The following is a 20,807-nucleotide window of genomic DNA, read 5'->3' as shown; positions in this document are numbered from 1 at the left end:
AGCTCGCTCTCTCTCTCTCTCATTTCCTACCTTGCTCTTCTGCTGCTACAGCACTTGCCCAAGACTCGGAGCACTCTGACTGTGTAATAGAAAGCCCTGTTGTTAAGCAATGTTTCACACTCATAGAAAAAATAATTTTCTCTTTTCTCATTGCAACACCCATAGCTCTTGCTCGACCACACAACACATTGATCCAAATTTCCTCCCTAAATAATGCTAAATCAATCAAGTAAGAGAGGCCTCTGAGCTCCATTGCAACTATGGCCAAAGTCCACTGCCATAAGGATCAGCATCTCATGACCTTACCTCCTCAAGAGAAGGGATGTCAGGTAAATATCAATGCAAGTAGTAAAGAGTCTCAAAGAAAGAAGTGAGTTGGTGAAATCTTTAAGATTGGAGGAGTACACACATGGTAGGCACACCTTCTGCCCATCACCCATGCACATCACCTGCATATTTCACTATGGGCATCAAATTTTGTCACATCTTACATCTCATGGCCCACATGGACACATGCACCTACAACTAATCTCATCAACGCTAACCCTCCAAGTACATCTCTAGAGGGGTGAACCATGGCAAGCACATGCAAGCCTTGCCCATGGTATGTCCCATCGCGTAGATCTCTATGGAGGTACCTTGTAGGTACCTCCATAGAACTTCAATGCTTATAACATCCTCTACTTCAACTCCAATTCAACACAACCACACCTCTCCTTGGTCAACATGCTAGCCACAAAGAGCCTAATTGTTATAAGATCTAGAATAAATATCTTGTCATAGCAAGATAGTCTGGACTGCCATCTACCATTGTAAAATCTTTCAAGGGTGGTTGTGGTGGTGCTAGTTTTACTAATCAAAGGATGCGGGTTGCTCTTACCAACCACTTGATTTTAAAGGGCCCAAGCCACTTCCACAATACAAGGAGGCCTCACACAAAGAAGAACTACTTCAAATCTATCGTTCATGGTGCCTCAACAAGCTACCCAAACATTATTGCCAACATGCATTACATCCAACTCTGGATCGGTCTTGAATCTACCACTTAACCTTGCATGCCAACTTATCACACCTCTTTGATAGGCAACAACCGGTTCACCACCACAGACCTGGTTTTTTGACGCCAACAAGGGAAGGGGCTATATTAACCACTTCGAAGGTTAACATGGTTTCAAGTCAATTTTGACATTAAGCAATGGACATTCATCCCCTTGCACAATAGAATACTTGTGAGCTCTTCTCTTCTCTATTCTTGATTGCATGTATGATGTTGTATGCTTGTATGCTAGATGGTTTGCCTGCTTAAATAGGATTACAGGTTGCTACCTCTCATTAGATTCTTCTTCCCCCACAGTTGTGAGATAGAGCCACTGTGAAGGACATTCTCTATTTACCTCCAACTAGGCATAGAGAGATCTACCTTCACCTTCTTAGTGAAGGAGCATTATGATGTGACGAGACGCAGTGATGATACAATAGACAAGCTAGCACACTGACATTGGGGAGTTACATTGTGGCTCAAAGGCAAGACCCAACAACACATGATTCGGCAAGGCTAAGGTAAGTGCTTGAATTGAATAAAGGTCTGGGGAGCATGCTTAGGGGAGATTGAGACTGAGCTTGCTTAAATCCATGAAGGTTTGGGGAGCATGCTTAGGGGAGATTAAGATTGAGCTTACTTTTGGATCTTATCTCAAAGCTATCTTTTAGTGTGGAAGATTTTGACACTGCCAAAAAAATGGTTGGCATCTAAGAATGAGGGTTTGATAAGAGGAAGTAAGGGCAAGGAGGAGGATAAGGTTAAGTCTAAGGAATGAGAGGGAGATAATGTTTCCAGTGAAGAGGGAAAGGAGCATGCCAAGAAGGACTTAGTGGACAATGGTAAGAACTCTAAGTTCTTGGTACACGAGGAGAGGATAGCCAATCCCTCTAAGCTTTCCCAAATGTAGGGGAAAGGTTTGCTATTAGTACCTCTGATAAAGGTATTAATGTGGGGGAAGGGTTTGCTATTAGTACCTCTGATAAAGGTAAGGAGAAAGTAGAGGAGGATGACAAGTGGAATAGGTCTTCATTAGGTCCTCTTCTAGAGGTAAGCAAGTCCTCTTCTAGAGGCAAGGCCTCTTCTGAAAGGGTTTGATAAAGGTAAGGAGAGATTAGAGGATGATGACAAGTTGGAATAGGTCTTCGTCCTCTTCTAGAGGTAAGCAAGTCCTCTTCTAGGCTTAAGGTACCCCCTCTCTTCTGTCCTCCCCCTACTTATTCCAAAAAACCATTTTGCTACCTTGGAGGAGGATGAGAGCCTTCCGCCATGTGCAAAGGTTCAATTTTCATGAAAAGGTTGGGCCATGGAGTCAAAGAATCAAGAGATTGTTGTGAGTGAAGAGGAAGAGATAAAAAAGGTAAATTTTTAACTTTAAGTTTTGATGGAGGGGGAAACTTGGAATGTTTAAACCAAGAAGAACCAAGGGGATTTTTGGGTCACATTGCTAAGAAGAAGTGCCTTTGATCTGGGTAGTATAAGAGAATAATCTCTATGGGAAAGAATGTAAGAGGAAACAAGGGTTTAAGACCTGGTTATTCTACTATGGTGGCCTTAACATAGGATATTGTGGAGTCGTGACCATTGTGCATAGTTCACTCTAGCCCTCCATTATTAATAATCTCCCTAATGAGAGGGTTGTCATTGTTAAAGTGACATGGAAAGGATATTCCTTATGGATTGTTGATGTATATTTATGGATGGCTAGACAAAGTTGAGGGCTCTATTAATAAGGAGGATTCCAACATGGTTATTGACCATATAGGTAGGAGAGGGGGAAATGCCATGTTGGGGTTGGATTTGAAACAAAGTAGTGGGAAGAGATTATGGTGCATAAAAAGCTTAGGGATTCTTGGAGGTTGGGGGAACGATCCTCTAAGCCTCACTAGACATATTTCATCCCCTTTAATATCATAAAGGGGATTAAGCCTCACTAGACATATTTCATCCCCTTTAATATCATAAAAACTCATATAGACTTGATAGGCTTTGCTTTGTGTATATGATGCTGATTAGATTCCTCTTTTTTGAGGTTTGGGTGGACATGAGTTTATCTGATCACGATGTTCTTAGGTGGGGATGGAAGAACGCTAACTGGGAGGGCTTTGGGGTTTATGCCTTTAAGAAGAAATGATTAATTGAACAACACTCTTTTAAAAGACCACTCTTTTGTGGCTCAAACTAATAATGCCATCAATCTCGTAGCTCAAGAACGAATAATTGAACAACTCTCTTCTAAAAGACCACTCTTTTGTGGCTCAAACTAATAATGCCATCAATCTTGTAGATCAAGAGAGTGGAAGAAGATAAGTGGAAGAGATTTTCTAATAGAATGCAAGAGATAATTAGACAAGTTGTTGGAAATTAAAGGGCTCTTAAGAGAGAGTGGAAGAAGATAAATGGAAGAGATAACTATACAAGCTGTTAGAAATTAAAGGGCCCTAAAGAGAAGGGGTCTTCAAAAGCTATTGGAAATTAAAGGTCTCTTAGAAGAAGAATGGATACAAATTCTAGAGAGGAGGCAAAACATGTTGAGATATCGAGCTCATCTAGTGAGGCGGTGGACACTGATGACCCGCTTGGGGGATAGGCCCCACACTTACACCACTGGTATGGTTGGTGAGATCATGGGTGATATGCGGCCAGTGGGATGACAGGCTGTGTGACAGCCATTCTCTAGAGACTGGCATAGTTATAGCACCAGCTCATTTAGTTGGGTTCACACTATAGAGAACCCTAGTATGTATTTGGTTGAGTACCTTTCATATTGTGTGTACTCTTATTTTTGTATATGGTGTGTTGAGTGTTGTGTGAAGAAGAAGAAGATTTTCAGCCTCTCACCTTGTGTGTTCTCTTTTAGGGTTTTAGGAGTGTGTGTGTGGTTGCAAGAGCTCAAGCTCTCTTCTCCCCTGCATCTTTTCAGGGTATCAGAGCCTAGTTCATGCTAAGGGCTGAGCTGCAAGCAAGAGAAGCACAGGAAGCGGTACGAGGGTAAGAGCTTCAACTACTCTTCCCTATTTGTGTTGGCGACTACACCCTTCGGGAGCTCGACGGGAGGCACTGGCAAACGATCTCTGATTGAGGAGCTTTCTTTGCGGGAGTAAAGCTATAGGGCAACTATAATGTCTTATAGGACGTCATTTTTCGGGCCGAAAACGCGTTTCGGGCGCGTTAGGACCTATGTTTTTCAGAAAGCATGCGATTTCGAGCACTGCAAGTCATCATTTCTATGCAAAACTCTGTTTTAAGAACTCCAGGAAGATAGATTGGTTGTGCAGACATTGTGTGTGCTGCAAGGAGGTCAACAATTGCTATTGGGTGTATGTATGCACATTAAGGTCATTGGTTGTTGTGACATTTGAGTGTAGTACAGTATCGCTGCAGAAAATACAACAATTTGTGCAGGACAAATCAGAGTGCCATTTCTGGTAAATTTGTGTGTCTGGCAAGATGTCAAATGATGACATAAACCAGATTGTTGCTGAGAAGCTTGATAAGAACAACTTCCATGCTTGGAGGTTTAGGTTGATAAATTTCTTGATGGGAAAGGGTTACTGGGACTACATAGAAGGTGAGTGCATGAAGAGGCACCAGAGATACCGGAGATCAATCCGACTGCTGCTGCAGATGTGAAAGACTTCAAGGATTGGAACCAAGGAGCCAAAAAAGTTATGTATTGTCTCTCTATTAGTATACAAGACACCATGATTGGGCACATACAAGATGCCAAGTCCCCCAAGGAGGCGTGGGACACCTTGGTAAAACTCTATGAAACGAATACCAAGGCACGAAAGATACAGTAGAAGAATGAACTTCATACTATGGAGAAAAAGAGTATGTCTGTGAATGACTATGCATTGAAGATCAAGGGTATTGTGGAATCCCTTACATCTATTAGCGTTTCAGTAGATGATGATGATAAGGTGGAAGTCTATCTACATGGTGGGGGGCCACAATACAAGGCGTTCAAAACGTCTATTCACACTCGGGAAAACATTCCCAATTTCACAGATTTGGTGTCTATGTTGATTATAGAAGAGAAGAGCTTGGGTGAAGACCAACAGTCTTTACAAAACAAAAACAGTTCAGAGCAACAGCCTTCTACACAAGTTCAAGAAGAGGACGAGGTAAAGGAGGCCGTGGACGCGGCCAAGGAGGTGGCCGAACAGGTAATCAAAATTATGGCCAGCAGCAGCAACAACAACAACAGTCGCAGAATTCACAACAACAACAACACACAGGTGGAAGAGGCCAATTCAGAGGCAGGGGGAGTCAAAGAGGTCATGGAAATTGGCAAAGGTAGTATAATGATACACGTGGATACTTTTATTATGGTAAACCTAGACATGTGCAGGCAGATTGTTATAAGAAGCAGACTGACATGCAAAATGGGAAATTCCAGCAAAACAACTATGCATCCTCGAGCAAAAACAATGAGGATAATGAAAGGTTGTTTGTTATGCAGCATGTCATTAATGCCATGTCTAAAAATGTTAAAGCAGCACATAAAGATGATGTATGGTACGTTGATTCAGGTGCTTCGAACCACATGACAAGTCATGGGGAGTGGTTTAAGGAGATGAAAAACCTTGAAAGACAAGGTTTTGTGGAAACAGGGGATGACACTGCTCATCCAATTGCCCATGTTGGAGATGTGCCATTGTCTATGCAGGATGGCAAAGTGAAGTACCTTGTAGATGTACTTCATGTTCCGAACATAACAAAGAATCTAGTTTCAATTGGCCAAATGATTGAGCAGGGTTTGCAGGTTCGGTTTAACCCTAATGGTTGTTATGTTGAAGACTTTAAAGACAAGTGCAGGTTGGTTGCAAAAGGCAACAAAGTGGGCAGAATGTTTACATTGAATGTAAACATGCGTGAAGTGAGTGCTGCGATGTTTGCAAATGGTTCAGGAATTGTTGCAGACATATACATTTGGCATAAAAGAATTGGACATGTGAATGTGAAGAGAATGAAGTCTGCAGACTAAAGGAATTGTGACAGGGCTGCCAAAGTTTAAAGTTGAAGGTATGCAGAAACTATGTGAAGCATGCCAATTTGGAAAGCAAACAAAGCATGTATTTCCACTTGACAGAAATGTGAGCAGAAATGCACTAGATGTTGTGCATTCAGATGTATGGGGTCCTACAAAGACCATGTCTATGGGAGGCTGTAGGTATTATGTGACATTTATTAATGAGACCACACAAGGAAAGTGTGGGTATAGTTCATGAAGGAGAAGGGTGAGGTGTTCACTCATTTTTAGAATTTCAGAGTTATGGTTGAAAAGCAAACAGGGAAATATGTAAAGTGCCTAAGGCAGATGGAGGGGGAGAGTACTTCTCCAATGAGTTCTCTGAATTTTTGAAGAAGAATGGTATTTGGAGACAGTTTACATGCAGATACACTCCGCAGCAAAATGGAGTTGCTGAGAGTGAAAAAACACGCACATTGCTGAGATTGCGCGAGCATTGATGGGAGAGAAGAATATGCCGCATAGCTATTGGGCTGAGGCTGTTTCTACAGCAGTTTACATCATGAACAGGACTCCAACTGCAGCCATACATGATGTAATTCCAGAGGAGAGGTTTACTGGCAGAAAACCTAATTCGTCTCATCTGAAAGTCTTTGGATGCATTACATATGTGCATGTGCCAGATGAGCTGAGAACTAAGCTAGATCCAAAAGCTGAAAAATGTGTGTTTATTGGATACTCCCTTGAGCAAAAGGGATACAGGTGTTATAACCCTGCTACCTACTACACAAGAGTTGAGGGTAAGCAGGGATGTTGTTTTTGATGAGATGAGTAGCTGGTATGCTGCTGAAAAAGAAGCTGTTTAGGGCTGATGTGAGTGGAAATGTGGTTGCACAGAATACAAGTTAGCAATCACAGTCTTTGAGTGGACCAGGAGAGTCCTTATCTGTTCAGTTGATAGACCATGGAGTGGCAGGCTGCGTCATAATACCAATCCTGCAAATGTGATTAGTACATCACATAAAGGCAAAGAGAAAGTGGTTGAGCCCCTTAGTATGCCTGACATTTCTGCACGGCATTCTCACTAGTGGCTTGGAAATGAGCCTTGATGAGGATCTTGGAATACCAGCTATGAGAACACCTGGTGTAAAGAAGGCTATGGAAGCCATGAATGCAAAGCTGCAAAGATCTGGGAGAGTGAAGAATCTTGTGCAGAGGTTTACCTATGATGGTTATGTGGCACATCACTATGCATACATGGCAAAAGTTGTACAGGTTGTAGAGCCCACATGAATTGATGAGGCTTTTGGAAATGTGTGTTGGGAGAAAGCTATGGATGAGGAGATGGATGCACTATACGGAAATGAGACTTGGGATTTAGTGCAATTGCCTGAAGGCAAGAAAGCCATTGGATGCAAGTGGGTGTACAAAGTAAAACGTAACAGTGATGGAAGCAAAAGCACGTACAAGGCTAGATTGTTAGCCAAAGGATATGCGCAGACATATGGCATTGATTATGAGGAAACTTTTAGCCCAGTTGCCAAGATGGAAACAGTGAGAGTTGTGATAGCAGTGGCTACGCCAAAGCAATGGTCTTTACATTAGATGGATGTAAAGAATGCATTCTTGCATGGGGATTTGTAGGAAGAGGTGTATATGTTGCAGCCACCTGGTTATGAGGATGTGAGTCACCCCGAGCATGTTTGCAGGTTGAAGAAAGCCTTGTATGGCTTAAAACAAGCACCAAGAGCATGGTCTGACAAGATTTCTGAATATCTTGTCACTATTGGCTTTCATGTAGCCAATGCAGATTTCTCATTGTATGTGCGACACAGTGATAGAGGGGTTGTGCTTGTTGTCATCTATGTAGATGACCTGATCATTACGGGGGACCATGATGTAGAGATCTTTGATGTAAAGATCTTGCTTACACAGAAGTTTGAGATGAAGAATCTGGGGGAGCTCACATATTTCTTGGGCATTGAGGACCACATGGTATTGGATTACTACAGAGACAGTATGGCTTGGACATGTTGTCCAAGTATGGTATGACAGGCTCTTAGCCTATCTCAGTGCCATTGGATCAGAATGGCAAGTTGAGTGTAGATTTAGGAGAGATTTTGGAGGATCCTACTATGTATAGGCGCATAGTAGGAAGCTTGATCTACATGATGATCACCAGGCCAGATTTGAGCTATGCTGTTGGGTTGGTGAGTCAATTTATGTAGGTTCCTCGGAAGCCGCATTTGGATGCATTGAGACGCATACTGAGATATGTGAGGTCTACTTTGCATTGTGGACTATTTTATGAAACTGGGTCAGAGATATGTGTACATGGGTACACAGATGCTGATTGGGCTGGTAGTATCTCAGATAGAAGATCTACTAGTGGCTTCATGTTTTCTTTGGGGAGTGCTACTATGACTTGGATCAGCAAGAAGCAGCCTACGATTACTCTATCCAGTACCAGAGGTCGAGTACAGAGGTGCTGCTATGGCAGTATGTGAGGTAGCTTGGTTGAGAAAGCTACTTGCAGATTTGGGTCTATCAGTGGATAGACAAGTTGTCATTTTCTGTGACAACATTAGCAGTATACAGTTGGCCAGGAACCCAGTTTTTCATGATCGCATGAAGCATATAGAGGTCCACTACCATTTTGTTAGAGAGAAGGTTTTGGCAGGAGACATTGACCTTGTTTATGTCAGCACACAGGATCAGGTAAAGGCTATATTTTTATACATCCAGATGCCCTATAGGAGTGGGAGTTTCTATTAAACAAATGATTGATGTGGTGGGTGTTTGTTTCTCAAAGCATGCTAGGAACTAGCTAGATACATTTGAATGCATAGTTGCATACATTAGCTACAAATCTAGGAGATTTTTACAGAATATGTAAACAAAGTTTAGAATAAGCCTAGAGATTAGATCAGCCTTTTTGTTTGATTTTTATTGTTTTTCTTGTGATATAGTAGATAATTAGGTTAGCAAAGGAATTTAGAAAGACTAATCTAGCAAAAAGTCTTGAAAAAATCATTAAAAACTCTTAATTTTTTATATTTTCCACTAATCCATAAGTTTTCATGCTTAGTAGATTCAAAAGATGAAAAACCCAAAATTTCTTGGGTATGTGATGTCTCCAAAGAAAGAACCTCCATTAATTCCTTGGTGGGCTTTTGCCAATACAGCTTGTTGCTCAATCTCATGCATGCACCGATAAAGAACTTATTTAATCCCCGTCTTGTACAAGTCTCTAGATACCACTATTTGTAGATCCAACGGCTTTCAGTGGTCATGGTTCATGCCCTCCAAAAAGCTCCCTTCCATCAAGAAAAATGAAATTTCCTTATACCAATCTAGGGCTACAGAGATTTCAAATAGATCCACATCTAGAAACTGATTTGGTACTCCGTGTGGTGGTTCTCATCGAGGCAAAAAATCTATACCAATATGTTGATTACCTATGCCAAATATAAAAATTAAATTCTTGGAGCAACAACATGTAGTAGTGAGCCATCTTTCAAACTAGAATGGGTTTATTAACAAAAAATAACAAAGTCTGATGATGATCCACATGAAAAGTTAAGTGATTGCTTGAATGCTGAAATTTGGTATAACTGAATAGATCATCCCAAGAGATTCTTGCTTGGTGGTGGAGTAGTTGTGTTCTACGATGGACAATATCCGACATAATAATATTTTGGGCAAAACCAACCCTCATCTAACTCTTCTACATCAGCACACTCTCAATTGCCACATCCGATGCATCAAAAAAGATATGAAATTCCTTGGACCAATCCAGAGGTTAGACAATCGGAGAGCAGCTTCCAACATGAGCAATAAGTAACGGAAGGCTTTTTGGCATCACTCTGATGAACGTGCATCCTTCATTGGAAGCAAGTATATTGGATAAACCACATTAACCAAGAAGCACAAGAATCGACTATGCCACTTGATCTGGTCCAAAATTTGACCCAGCTCCTTAACATTCCATAGTGCCCATAATTCTTTGATCAGCTCCACTTTTTGGAATCCATAGCTATCCCGACGACAGCCACCGTTGGGATAGCTATCGATTCCAAAAAAGCACCCATAATTCTTTGATCAGCTCCACTTTCTTGGAATCCATAGCTATCATGACGGTGCAGCCATCGTGTGTCCTAAGAGAATGCCACTTTCCATAGTAATTGCTGACTTGGCCGACGAATTTAGGCTATTGCCATATATATAGGCAGTGATGGGTGTGAACACACAGGACCGCCGGGGCACTTTTTCCCTCTTTAGGAGGTTTTTCCCCCCGGCTTGTATGTACGCCCATCATTCTAGGGCTAACTTATCTTTTGTACATTGACACAATCTAATACACTTTGTGTTGAGTGCATTCTTGCTTCTTCTTCTCCAAGCTTTGTGTGCTTTCCTGCAACCCTAATTCCAACAATTGGTATCAGAGCAGGCATCGGCTCCTAGGGCTACGCCGCCGGCACCCTCCGACTCACGTTCTCCGATTGAGGTGAGCTTTCACGAGCGCTTGCAGGTCCCGAAACTCCGTGAATAAGCCCATAGGGCGGTGCGTTCTCAGAAATCGCATCTAAGGTCGTTTCGGGCTCCTTTTTTGCATTTCAAGTTCTGCACAGGTGTTTTCATCATTTTCTGTCGAAATTTCGACAGTGCAGTTTTCTGCAAAACAGGAATACGTGTTCTATTGTGGACCGTGCTACATAGCATGAGTTGTTTTCTGTTCAATCTTTGCTTCATTACAGGTAGCTTTTGCATCAGTTTCAGTCAGTGGCCATGGCTGATAACAGCAATGATGTATTTCGCATGTTATCTGCTGATGACAAATTGGATGGAGACAGCAACTACCCACTTTGAGCATACATGATGCAGCATGTTTTGGTTGCAAAAGGAGTGTGGAACATTGTGCAGGGTATGGATGTACGTCCAGGTTCTGTGGATGTAGGATCTGTTGAGGATGTTGCAGGTTCTAGCAGCTCTACTGTTTTGCTGCTGTTTTACCCACTGCTGAACAAGCTCGTTGTTTGGGATGGTAAAGATGCGCAGGCTCATGCCTTGATTGCACTTTCTGTCAAACGTAACATCGCCCCACATATTCGTTCAGCTAAAACAGCAAAGCAGGCTTGGGATATTTTAGCTGGTTTGTATGCAGGTCGTAACGAGGCAAAAATCTCTTACCTGCGTAAAGAGCTAGAATTTAAGATTATGCAGGAAGATGATGACATGAATGTTTTTCTTGCTGAGATTAAAGATCTCAAGGAACAATTGATTTCTGCAGGTGAGATTATTCCTGATCATTCTCTTGTGTAGACTGTTCTTGATGCTTTACCTGAGTCATATCAGACTTTTGCTTCCACATGGAGGCTTGTCACTGAGGACAGACCTGATGTTGTCAAGTATGATAATTTAGTCAACAAGCTATTGCAAGAAGCATACTCCAGGCAAAACAGGGCTTGCTACCCGCAGAGAAGAAGTGGTAAGGCAACCCCTTCCACTGTTTCTTCTCCTATTAGCAGGTCTACAATTTCTTCTCCTTCCACAGGTAGCAACAATAGGTCTGAGAAGGCTCTTGATAAAGGCAAGAAAAAGATCAGGTGCAACTATTGTAAGGCAAATGATCATGTCATTAAGAATTGCCCTAAGCTAAAGGCTAAAGAGGCAAAGAAGAAAGAGTCAAATGCAGCCACAATAGCGGATGCTTCTACAAATGCAGATTCTGCAAATGTTGTGCAGGATACAGAATGGGCGTTTAGCGTGTATTGCCAGTATGACCCATCTGTACATGATGCATGTTTGGCAATTTCTGTTGACTCTCACGTATGGTATTTTGACAGTGGTGCTACAAAGCACATTACCTCGCATCGTGATATGTTCACTTCTCTTGAGGCTGTCCCTAATGGGAATACTGTCACATGTGCCAATAATGCTTCTTACCCAGTGAAGGGCATTGGTAAAATTATGCTTACTGCTATAAATGGCAGCGCTTTCACACTTTCAGATGCTTTGTATGTGCCAGGGATAAAGAAGAATCTATTGTCTATCTCTGCGCTTGCTAGACTTGGACTTGTAGTCAAATTTGTGGATGACAGATGTACTGTTCATGATTTGACTTCTGGTGATACGATTATTGTATCTGTCACCTTGTTTCGTGGGCTGTATAGGCTCAATTCTTATGACAAGTGTGTGGAAGATTCAACAAATGCAGTTTCTGATGAAAAGGCAGTTTCAGATGCAAAACTATGGCATGCTCGTTTTGGTCATCTGAACTTTGCTAGTTTGCTGCGTTTGCAGAAATTTGATATGGTTGCTTCATTGCCTTGATGTCGTAGGACATGCAAAGGAATTCCTTGAATGTCGGAGCAATTAATTATGTTCTTGAGGATTTGAGAACTTCTGGCATATACTAAAGGCATGATGTTATTCGATGCCTTAGTAGAAATTTGTGTTTTATTAACATCTTTCATAGTTGCAAGTGGCAACAACTATGGTTTGGTGTTCCAGATAAAATACAAGTGTTGTGTGTTTCCTTGCTCATAGTACTTAAGGAAATTATGTGCTTTGTGTCTTGCTTTCCTCATCGTAGTACTTAGGGAAGTTACAGGTATAGATGACCATATGGTCTACACACAAACACTCGTTTACAATTTTTTGAAACATTTTCGCGGACGAAAACTCTTCTTGAAGGGAAGAGTAAATAGATTGACAAGTTTCTTCCAAGTAATAAGACATGAAAACATCCGAGTTTGAAAGGTCTTTATCAAACATCTCTACAAACTATATGGCCTACCCACAGATATAGTGTTGGGTAGAGATAGAAAGTTTGATAGTCATCTTTGAAGGAAAATCTTCAAAGTAAGAGTGAGGTTAACCATCCGTAGATTGATGGTGGTTAAACTAAAAATCCAACAAGGTTCTAGAGCATATGCTTGTGCATAGATGAATAATCTAGGAGTATCTCTCACCTTTGGAATCTGTTTTTGTTGTTGATGACTAGATTTGCTCCATTTACGTTGTTTTATGAACTCTAGTCTAGATCTCCTACGGCTATAGAGACATGCAAGAAGAACAATCAACAAGTTGGTAGCATAGCATGGTAGCGTAGTCTACAAATATTTGGTAGCATAGTCTATAAATATTTGGTAGCATAGTCTATAAATATTTGGTAGCATAGTCTATAAATGGTTGGTAGCATAGTCTACAAACTTGAGTTGCCTTGCCGGAGAGCTCTCGAGTATACCTAGTTTTTCATGTCAATGGCATGTGAAAACAATGTATCACCAAGACAACGTAGTTTGTCTTAAAGTTGTAGTTGAGTCCTTGGAGTTATCGCACTTCCACATGAACCAAGGAGAATTCTTAGGTTCTAAGATCGGAACACGAGGTGGTGTGTATTGATGAGAAATTGTTAAGTAGAAGGATAGGTCAGAAAAGGTCTCAAGTGAGAACAACTATATATGCTTACCAATAACTTTCCCTAGTATGTTTTTATGGACGAAAACTCTTTAGAAGGGGGGGGTAATGTCACGTAGCTTGTAACAGCACGTGGGAGCTCGACCGAATGCGGAGTCCGTATGTCGGAGTGCGGACGACAGGTGCATCCGGGGTCTAGGGGTGAGGGTGCCCAAGTCAGAGCACTTGGGCGACCGAGCAAGCTTATGGGCGGGCATGCCCCTATAAGTGCCCGAGAGTGGTGTTATCCACATTCTCCTCTATGGTTGGGAGGTGACGAGAGCTCCTTGCCCTCTTGTGCTATGGCGGCGATTACGACGGTGGAATATCCATTATTCAAACACTTTCTTTCTTTCAGCATCCTTTATGTTCCTACTTGTTTTCTTTGCTATATGTTCACAAAAGGCATCCCATTTCTTCTTATCCTTTAACCTCTTGAAATCTCATTCATTTAGGGCAAAGGATAAGTATTATAAGCCAGATAGTGTTTGTGTAACCATCTCATCATCAATAGGGTGAAGGATAAGTATCATAAGCCACCCTTTTAGGTGTGTCTCTAGGACCATCTCATCATAAATATTGTTAGCCTCATCATTAATAGTCACCAATAGAGTTAGCCTCATCATTGCGCTATCCAAATAATTACCTCTGTGTGTGTGTATATAAAGTGTTGTGAGGATGGATCACTATCATCATATCATCATTGTTGCTATCCAAAGCATTACCTTACTCCACCATATTGAAGTGTTGCAACAATGAGGATGGTGGATCACTATCATCTACAAACTCAATCGATATTACTTATAAATAAATTATAGATAAATACTTACAAAGACCATCATAATTGGAATCTAAATGCTTATTGTAGAATATGCTTCCAGCTTTTATATGGAAATAAAAGCTTAAAAAAACAACCATCATAAGATTTGTATGTTATAACAAACATAAGGACCCACATAACTTTCACATATAAAATGTATTGCTCTATTTACCATTCTCCAAGAGAGAAAATGAGCAACTTGCATTGCACAATAGTTGGAAAAATATATTTTATTTAATATTAACACCAAAATAATAAAAAAATAAAATGCATTTTATTTAATATTAACACCAAAACACCTACTATGCAATTCAGCAGGCCAAACTTTGTCATAAAATGTTCTCATCTTTCATGAAACAAATATAATCAATACATGCCATTAAACAAAAACTGAAAAAAGGCATGCCAATTTTAATCCAAAATGCCTTTAAATCTATAAATGCATGGAAGCCATGATGTACTATAAAAACATAACATTAGTAAAATTTAAAATACACACGAGAAGAAATAATTCAAAATTTGAATACGCAAACAATATTATAATTGCTTATGACCACCATATTGAAACATTAAATTATTCCTCCATTTGTTTGAACATATCAGTGGAGCCATAAAAAAATAATAGGAATTTCAACATCAACTTACATAAAAAAGAGCAAAATACAATAGCTATAACATACCTAATGCGAAAGTATAACATAACAAAGTATAACAACATAACAAACCATTAACAACAAAACCCAACGACAAACCATATGCAAATAGATCACCTATGGACAAATTTACAAAAGGAAACAATAAAATGAGGAACGACATACACTTATTGGAGTGACCGCTCCACAACTCACTTAATGCAAAATAAAAATAAAAATAATTAGATTTAAAAAAACTGATTCTCTAAACTAAAAAACTACACAAACACTTAAAGAGAACTCTTGTATATTACAAGACACTAGGTGGATCAATCTTAGACCATATTCTGCATGCCTCTCTTGCTGTATCCAATTCTTAGTGCGATAGGTTCAAGAAGGGCTATGGATCACAAAAGGTTAAAGTTGATGCAATAAGCGTAATTGGCGATAACAATGTTAACATCAAAGGATACTGCTTTTCATGTGGAGCCATGGTATGTTGGACATAAAAAATTCCGTTACAATTTAAGGTGTGAAGAGATAAAAACCTTGAAAAAGGTCAATACTTTGGGAGGCCTCCAAAATGGCCATCACATGACATATGCTCCTGTAATGGATGTACCCATCGATGTACGTAATGGATGGTAGGACACCATTCGCAAATGGCTACTTGCCTTCTTGTGTCTCTTCTTGCGTTTGTCGCTATACACCCCCGTCTCCAGAATCAATCAGAAGGCAGAAACAGGAGCAATTGATGCTTCATTTCTTGCTCCGCCATAGCCAAAGCTCAGAGCTGTGGGAAGTGCGAGGAGGCCCGTCCGCAGGGGAAACCGGGCTTGTGCAGCACAGTAAGTCCTCATTTCCTTCGCATGAGGTGTGGCGCCAAAAAGAGGATTCCTTCCACAGCGCATTAAGTTTCTATGCGGCTTGCTCGAATATGCATCCTGCTCAGTTTGCTCGACTGATCTGCAGAAAATGGCCGCCCGAGTATCTCCGATTTGGGTTTGCAGTTGCTGCAACCCTGAAAGGTTAGGGACTCACTGGACGCTGCAATCCTCAAGACTCAGGGTTTGAACTACTTGTACGCAGAACAGAGAGGAAAAATTAGGGTTCCGAATGAACATGGGGCTCACGTGCAAGATTTGCTTCGAGAATGCTTCTTCCCAGGGAACTTCCGGTATGCATGCCCGTATCACGCCCTGCGGTCATGTCTTTTGCCAGCCATGTGCCACCACTTGGTTTCGCAGTGATGCAGCTTGCCCCGTCTGCAGACACTGTGTCGATGGTCTCTCATCTCTTATCGCCCTGTATGACCAGGATGCGGGTCTGCAGTCATCCCCTTTCGAATCAAGTGAAGACAATGCCCCTGAGTCTTCAGGGGATGCAATGACCACCAACAATGGAGGACATTCTGGGGTTGAAAACCATTCTAGGGATTTTTTGATGTTAGCAGCAAGGACGACTGGTGCCACTGGGATGGAGAGTGGTTGCTCTGCAGAAGCCACAAGGCCTTTGGAAGCAAGGAGTTCGAGCGAGCGAGAACCAGAACTGGCTCAGAGGCATGGAGGAGATGATGAAGATGTGCAGGTGAGGTTTGTTTTGGGCAAAGTCGCCGAGCGGTGGCAGCAAGTGATGGTGGAAAGGGCCAAGTTGAAGGTGCAGGTTGCTTGTCTGGACAAGACTAAGCAGGAGCTCTTAGGGCAGCTGCAAAGGTTGACAGAGGAGAACATTGCCTTGAGGGAGGCTCTGAATGGAAGGTCTTGGTCTTCAACAAGGAGAAGAATCATGCAGCCTGCAGGTGTGGATGTAAACAAACATCATGAGCATTGGGAGTCTAGGCTTATAGGAGATGCAACCCCTAGTAGTCGCCGAAATGGAGACTTGGAAGCAACTCTTTTGCATCGTGCAAGCTACATAGAGCCTTGTTATATGGGTTGGGAAATAGGTCCTGTGAAGGCTTTTCCAAAGCCACCTGAGAAAGTGATAGAAAGACTTCAAGCAAGCAAGTGGGAGCTGGTTCACACATTTGCCATGCATTCGGGTCCTGTACATGGTATAGCTGTTAACCCTTCAGGAAATCTTGTTGCGACTGCATCCTGGGACCATTTTTGCAAAATCTACGATGTGCATTTAGAGGAAGAAGTGGCTGTACTTTCGGGTCACGAGCATGGGCTGTATGCTGTGAAGTTTTCTCCATCCAAGCGCAACGTGGTTGGAACAGTAAGCTCGGATCACACTTGTCGACTATGGAATGCAGAAAATGGAGAGTGCCTATGCATTCTTGAAGGCCATACAGATGAGGTATCAACGCTGAATTGCTATCTTGTTTGGTTTGATGCATTTTATGTTGGTGGAGAGTTACAATTGTGTTTCCAGATAATCTAACAGAAAGCACATTTCCTATTTGTATGATCTGTTCTGGCTTTAGTTCAGAGAAAGAAAGTTCTATTAATGTCTACAAAAGACCAAAGGGTCCTGAGACCAAAAGTGTTACAATGCGTCCATGAAGTGCTTTATCCTCTTCTCAGCTGGCTGCTCTTATCCTCACCAAGCTTCCTATAGACTATGATGTGATTTCTCGATCTTTGCGGTGCCAGGTCACATCCATTCAGTTGGATTTTGATGATCTTAGCTCCCTACTTTTGGAGGAGTCCATTCTCGTCTCACAGGGTAAGTTGAAGGTGTCAGTCAACAGAGCACTTTCCTCAAGAAAGGTTGGAGTCGCTGCTTTGCTTTGTGGAAAAAGAGGCCATCTGTCCAAAGATTGTTTGTCCAAGAAGAAGGACAAGACCAAGGACAAGGTTTCATCTCAGAGAAAAGGCAAAGACATGACACAGGATAGTGATACAGATTCTAGTACCACTTCTAGGGATCCCAAGGCGCTTCCGGCTTAGGAGAACCTAGATGGTGTACTTCTCTAGTACACATGCAGTTTCCCCCCATGTGCTTCTAGCAAGAGGAGGCTTGTGGGCGGGAGAGGGGGCTGATTGCAGCTCCACTTACTGGTGCATGGAGACCGTGATTCGGATTTCCAAGCATTAGGCATCTTGCAGGACATGGTTATCTTTGGTACAGCAGAGATTATGAACTAGATCTGAAGGACGGAAGGACCAGATATACGAGAGATCATACCAAAACCACACAGCATGAAACATGTGAGTGAATATATATAAAAGGGTGAGTGCAGATATGTACAAGAGCCCTCATACGAGAGGTGACTCTGAGTAGAAAGAAGACCAGTGCTGAAGTAGAGAAGACATCGGAGCTGAAGCACGTTCGATGATGAAGGCTTGTGCCGATGTGAGGCAAAGCACTCCGAGGTGATAGTGGCGGCGGAAAAAGGTAACGTCGATGATGATGATGGTGGTGCAGTCTCTGATGACATGGGTGCTGCGTACCTGAAGTAGAGGGCTGCTGTCCCGAGTGGTGCAAGCTCTGGTGACACGGGTGTTGCGTATCTGAAGCAGAGAGGGCTGCTTTCCCGATGTGTAGCAGAGAGGGCTGCCGTCCCGAAGTAGTAGAGAGGGCTGCCGTCCCGATGTGTAGCAGAGAGGGCTGCTGTCCCAAGGATTGTGGCAAAACGCACAAGATATGCTGAAGGTAAGCACGGATGTGAGTCCTAATGTATGCGCTGATGTAAGGCTGAGATAAACGCTGATATAAGCCCTGACATAAGCCTGATGTAAGCGTAGATGTGGGCTGATGTATAGCGCTGATGTATGCTGCAGCAAAACGCAGATGACTGCCGAAGCAAAGCGGTGATGTCTGCTGAACCAAAACGCAGATGTAAGCTGATGTATAAACGCTGATGTATGCTCTGATGTAGGCGCTGACAAATGCAGAAGTAAAACGCAGATATTGTCACGATTGTGACTAACTCTCTTAAACTCTCCGTAATTACTTCTTAATCCCTTATTAACTGAAAGGACACCTGTGAAGGGTCACACCCTTACACATGGGTCACTATCGAAGGACATGTCTTCATTAAAAGGCACACCCCTAAGTCCAAAGGACATAACCATTGACTCAAGAGCCACACCCCTTCCCAGGGATGTGTCTCTTCATTTGTACCTTTTCGGCCTCTATCTAAGAAAGGCCCGTGTCTCAATGTAAACATCTCAATCTTTCTATCAGTGTTGGGGTAAAGGCATTATGCCCACCCTTATAGTGTGTAGAAGCCCATAAGTTATAGTACGTAGTACACTTAGTACTTTTAATGTACTAAGTGCACTATGTGTACTAGTGCAATATACATGTGTGATAGGGGAGTCACACACTCATTCCCATGAATTGACTTATCCCCACAACTCTTTCTCTCTCTCTCTCTCTCTCTCTCTCCCTTCTTCTCTCTCTGTGTGTTTGTCTCTCACAACCTAACCCTAATTCTCCCATTCAACTGGTATCAGAGCCACGGTTGTGTCCGTGTGTGTGCGGGTGTGCGGAGTCATCTTCATCGTGAAGAAGCAGCTCGGCTATGGAGCCTTGAGCTTGGCACGAGCAGAGGAACTTTTTGGCCAGCGTGAGCAAGGCACAGGTGCTGCAAAGCAGCACACAGCAGGTAGCGAACCATCTACAGCATCACAGCAGTCGTAGGCATTGTGAGCAAAGCAAGGCACTGGTGGCCACAAGACGTAATAAAGAAGCGAGGCAGGAAGTTCACTGCTGGTGGACGGCTCTATCAGATCCAACGCTCTCTCTTCCTCCGTCACAGGCTGCGTTGTAGATCGGCCGTTGATGTTCTGCCATTGTGCCTGCGGCTTCTCATTGCTCGCCGCCTGCCACTTAGCCTCTTGCTTCCCTTTGCTCGCCAGTCCTATTCTGGTCAGGGTCTGCTCGCACTGGCCAGCGCTTGCGGGTGGCTAATCACCCGACGGAGCTGCTCCTTTTTTTTTTACACCGGGCATGGCCAAGAGACAGTGGTGGACGGGAAGCTGCATCTCACCCACAATGTGAAGTCGGTGGCGTAGGAGGAGGTCGTAGTTGCGGTGGATGCTACCGCCCAGAGAGTTTTCTACTGGCAGAACCGCCCTGTCGGCTAGCCAAAGCTCCACCGCCTGAAACGCCGCCAACACGTTGGACTTGGGCTTTACCAGGTCATGAGAACCTCGCTGGACCACCCTCAATAGGCAGCAATAACTTTCTGTAGCAGCAGCATCAGCAAACCCCCCTTTCCTGCAACAAAAAAATTAAAAAATTAAGAGGTATTTGCCTTCAATTTTGGGATTTTCCTTATCAATTCAATCAATTGAGCAGGTACAGGTGCCGAATTGCTCAATTTTGAGCAAAATTGGCAAAATTGGGTGACATTGGTCACAATCAGGATCAATTTGCAGGAAATTGGATGTCAAAATTTGGGGCTTTTGATGTAGTTGTGCAATTAAGCATTCATACATGCTCTATGATGTGAGAAATCGCACATTCGGGCAAAATTGCAGTGCAAATCAAGGGGCTTTTGTGCCGATTGGATTGATTTGCATGCAGGCAATCGCATTTGATGCTTTGGGCAATGTGTTGATGCCTGACAAGCACTCAATGTGCCTGTAAATCAAGGGGCTTTCATGTATTGGATGTATATGTGGCCAAGGGGAAGCACTGTGAAGACTCTAGATGCCTTCATGTGCGTCAATGTACCATGTATGATCAGAAATTGATCTTAAATCAAGGGGCTTTTCAAGATTTTATGCTTGTTGAGCTTGGCAAAGCAACAAGCAAGACTTTTATGTCTTGAATCCTCAAAAATCAGCTTGCAGTCAAGGGGCTTTTGCCCAATTTCTGTTCGGGACTGTTGTATGCAGTTTTTGGGACTGTGAAAGCCTGATTTTCACTCATTTGGACAGCCAGGAGAGCATTTATTGCTATTGTACCTGTTGGTACAGATTT

General features: G+C 42.5%; 1 protein-coding gene across 1 annotated transcript in view; it reads left to right on the top strand.

The window, feature by feature from the left end:
- The first annotated feature begins 15,616 nt into the window (after positions 1–15,616).
- The window catches only part of LOC147637904 (uncharacterized), a 58,931-nt gene continuing 53,740 nt past the window's right edge, over positions 15,617–20,807 (top strand). Inside the window, exons 1-2 of the mRNA XM_086799747.1 lie at positions 15,617–15,775; positions 15,900–17,228. Coding sequence (XP_086655873.1) covers positions 16,044–17,228 — 1,185 coding nt within the window. The 5' untranslated portion in view covers positions 15,617–15,775; positions 15,900–16,043. The remainder of the gene's footprint in view (positions 15,776–15,899; positions 17,229–20,807) is intronic.

This window comes from Cibotium barometz, chromosome 6 (genome assembly GCF_041138505.1).
Source record: "Cibotium barometz isolate CiBa-2024 chromosome 6, ASM4113850v1, whole genome shotgun sequence".
Classification (NCBI taxonomy): Eukaryota; Viridiplantae; Streptophyta; class Polypodiopsida; order Cyatheales; family Cibotiaceae; genus Cibotium; species Cibotium barometz.
Note: the sequence above shows the minus strand (reverse complement) of the source record. Positions and strands in the feature narration are given on the sequence as shown.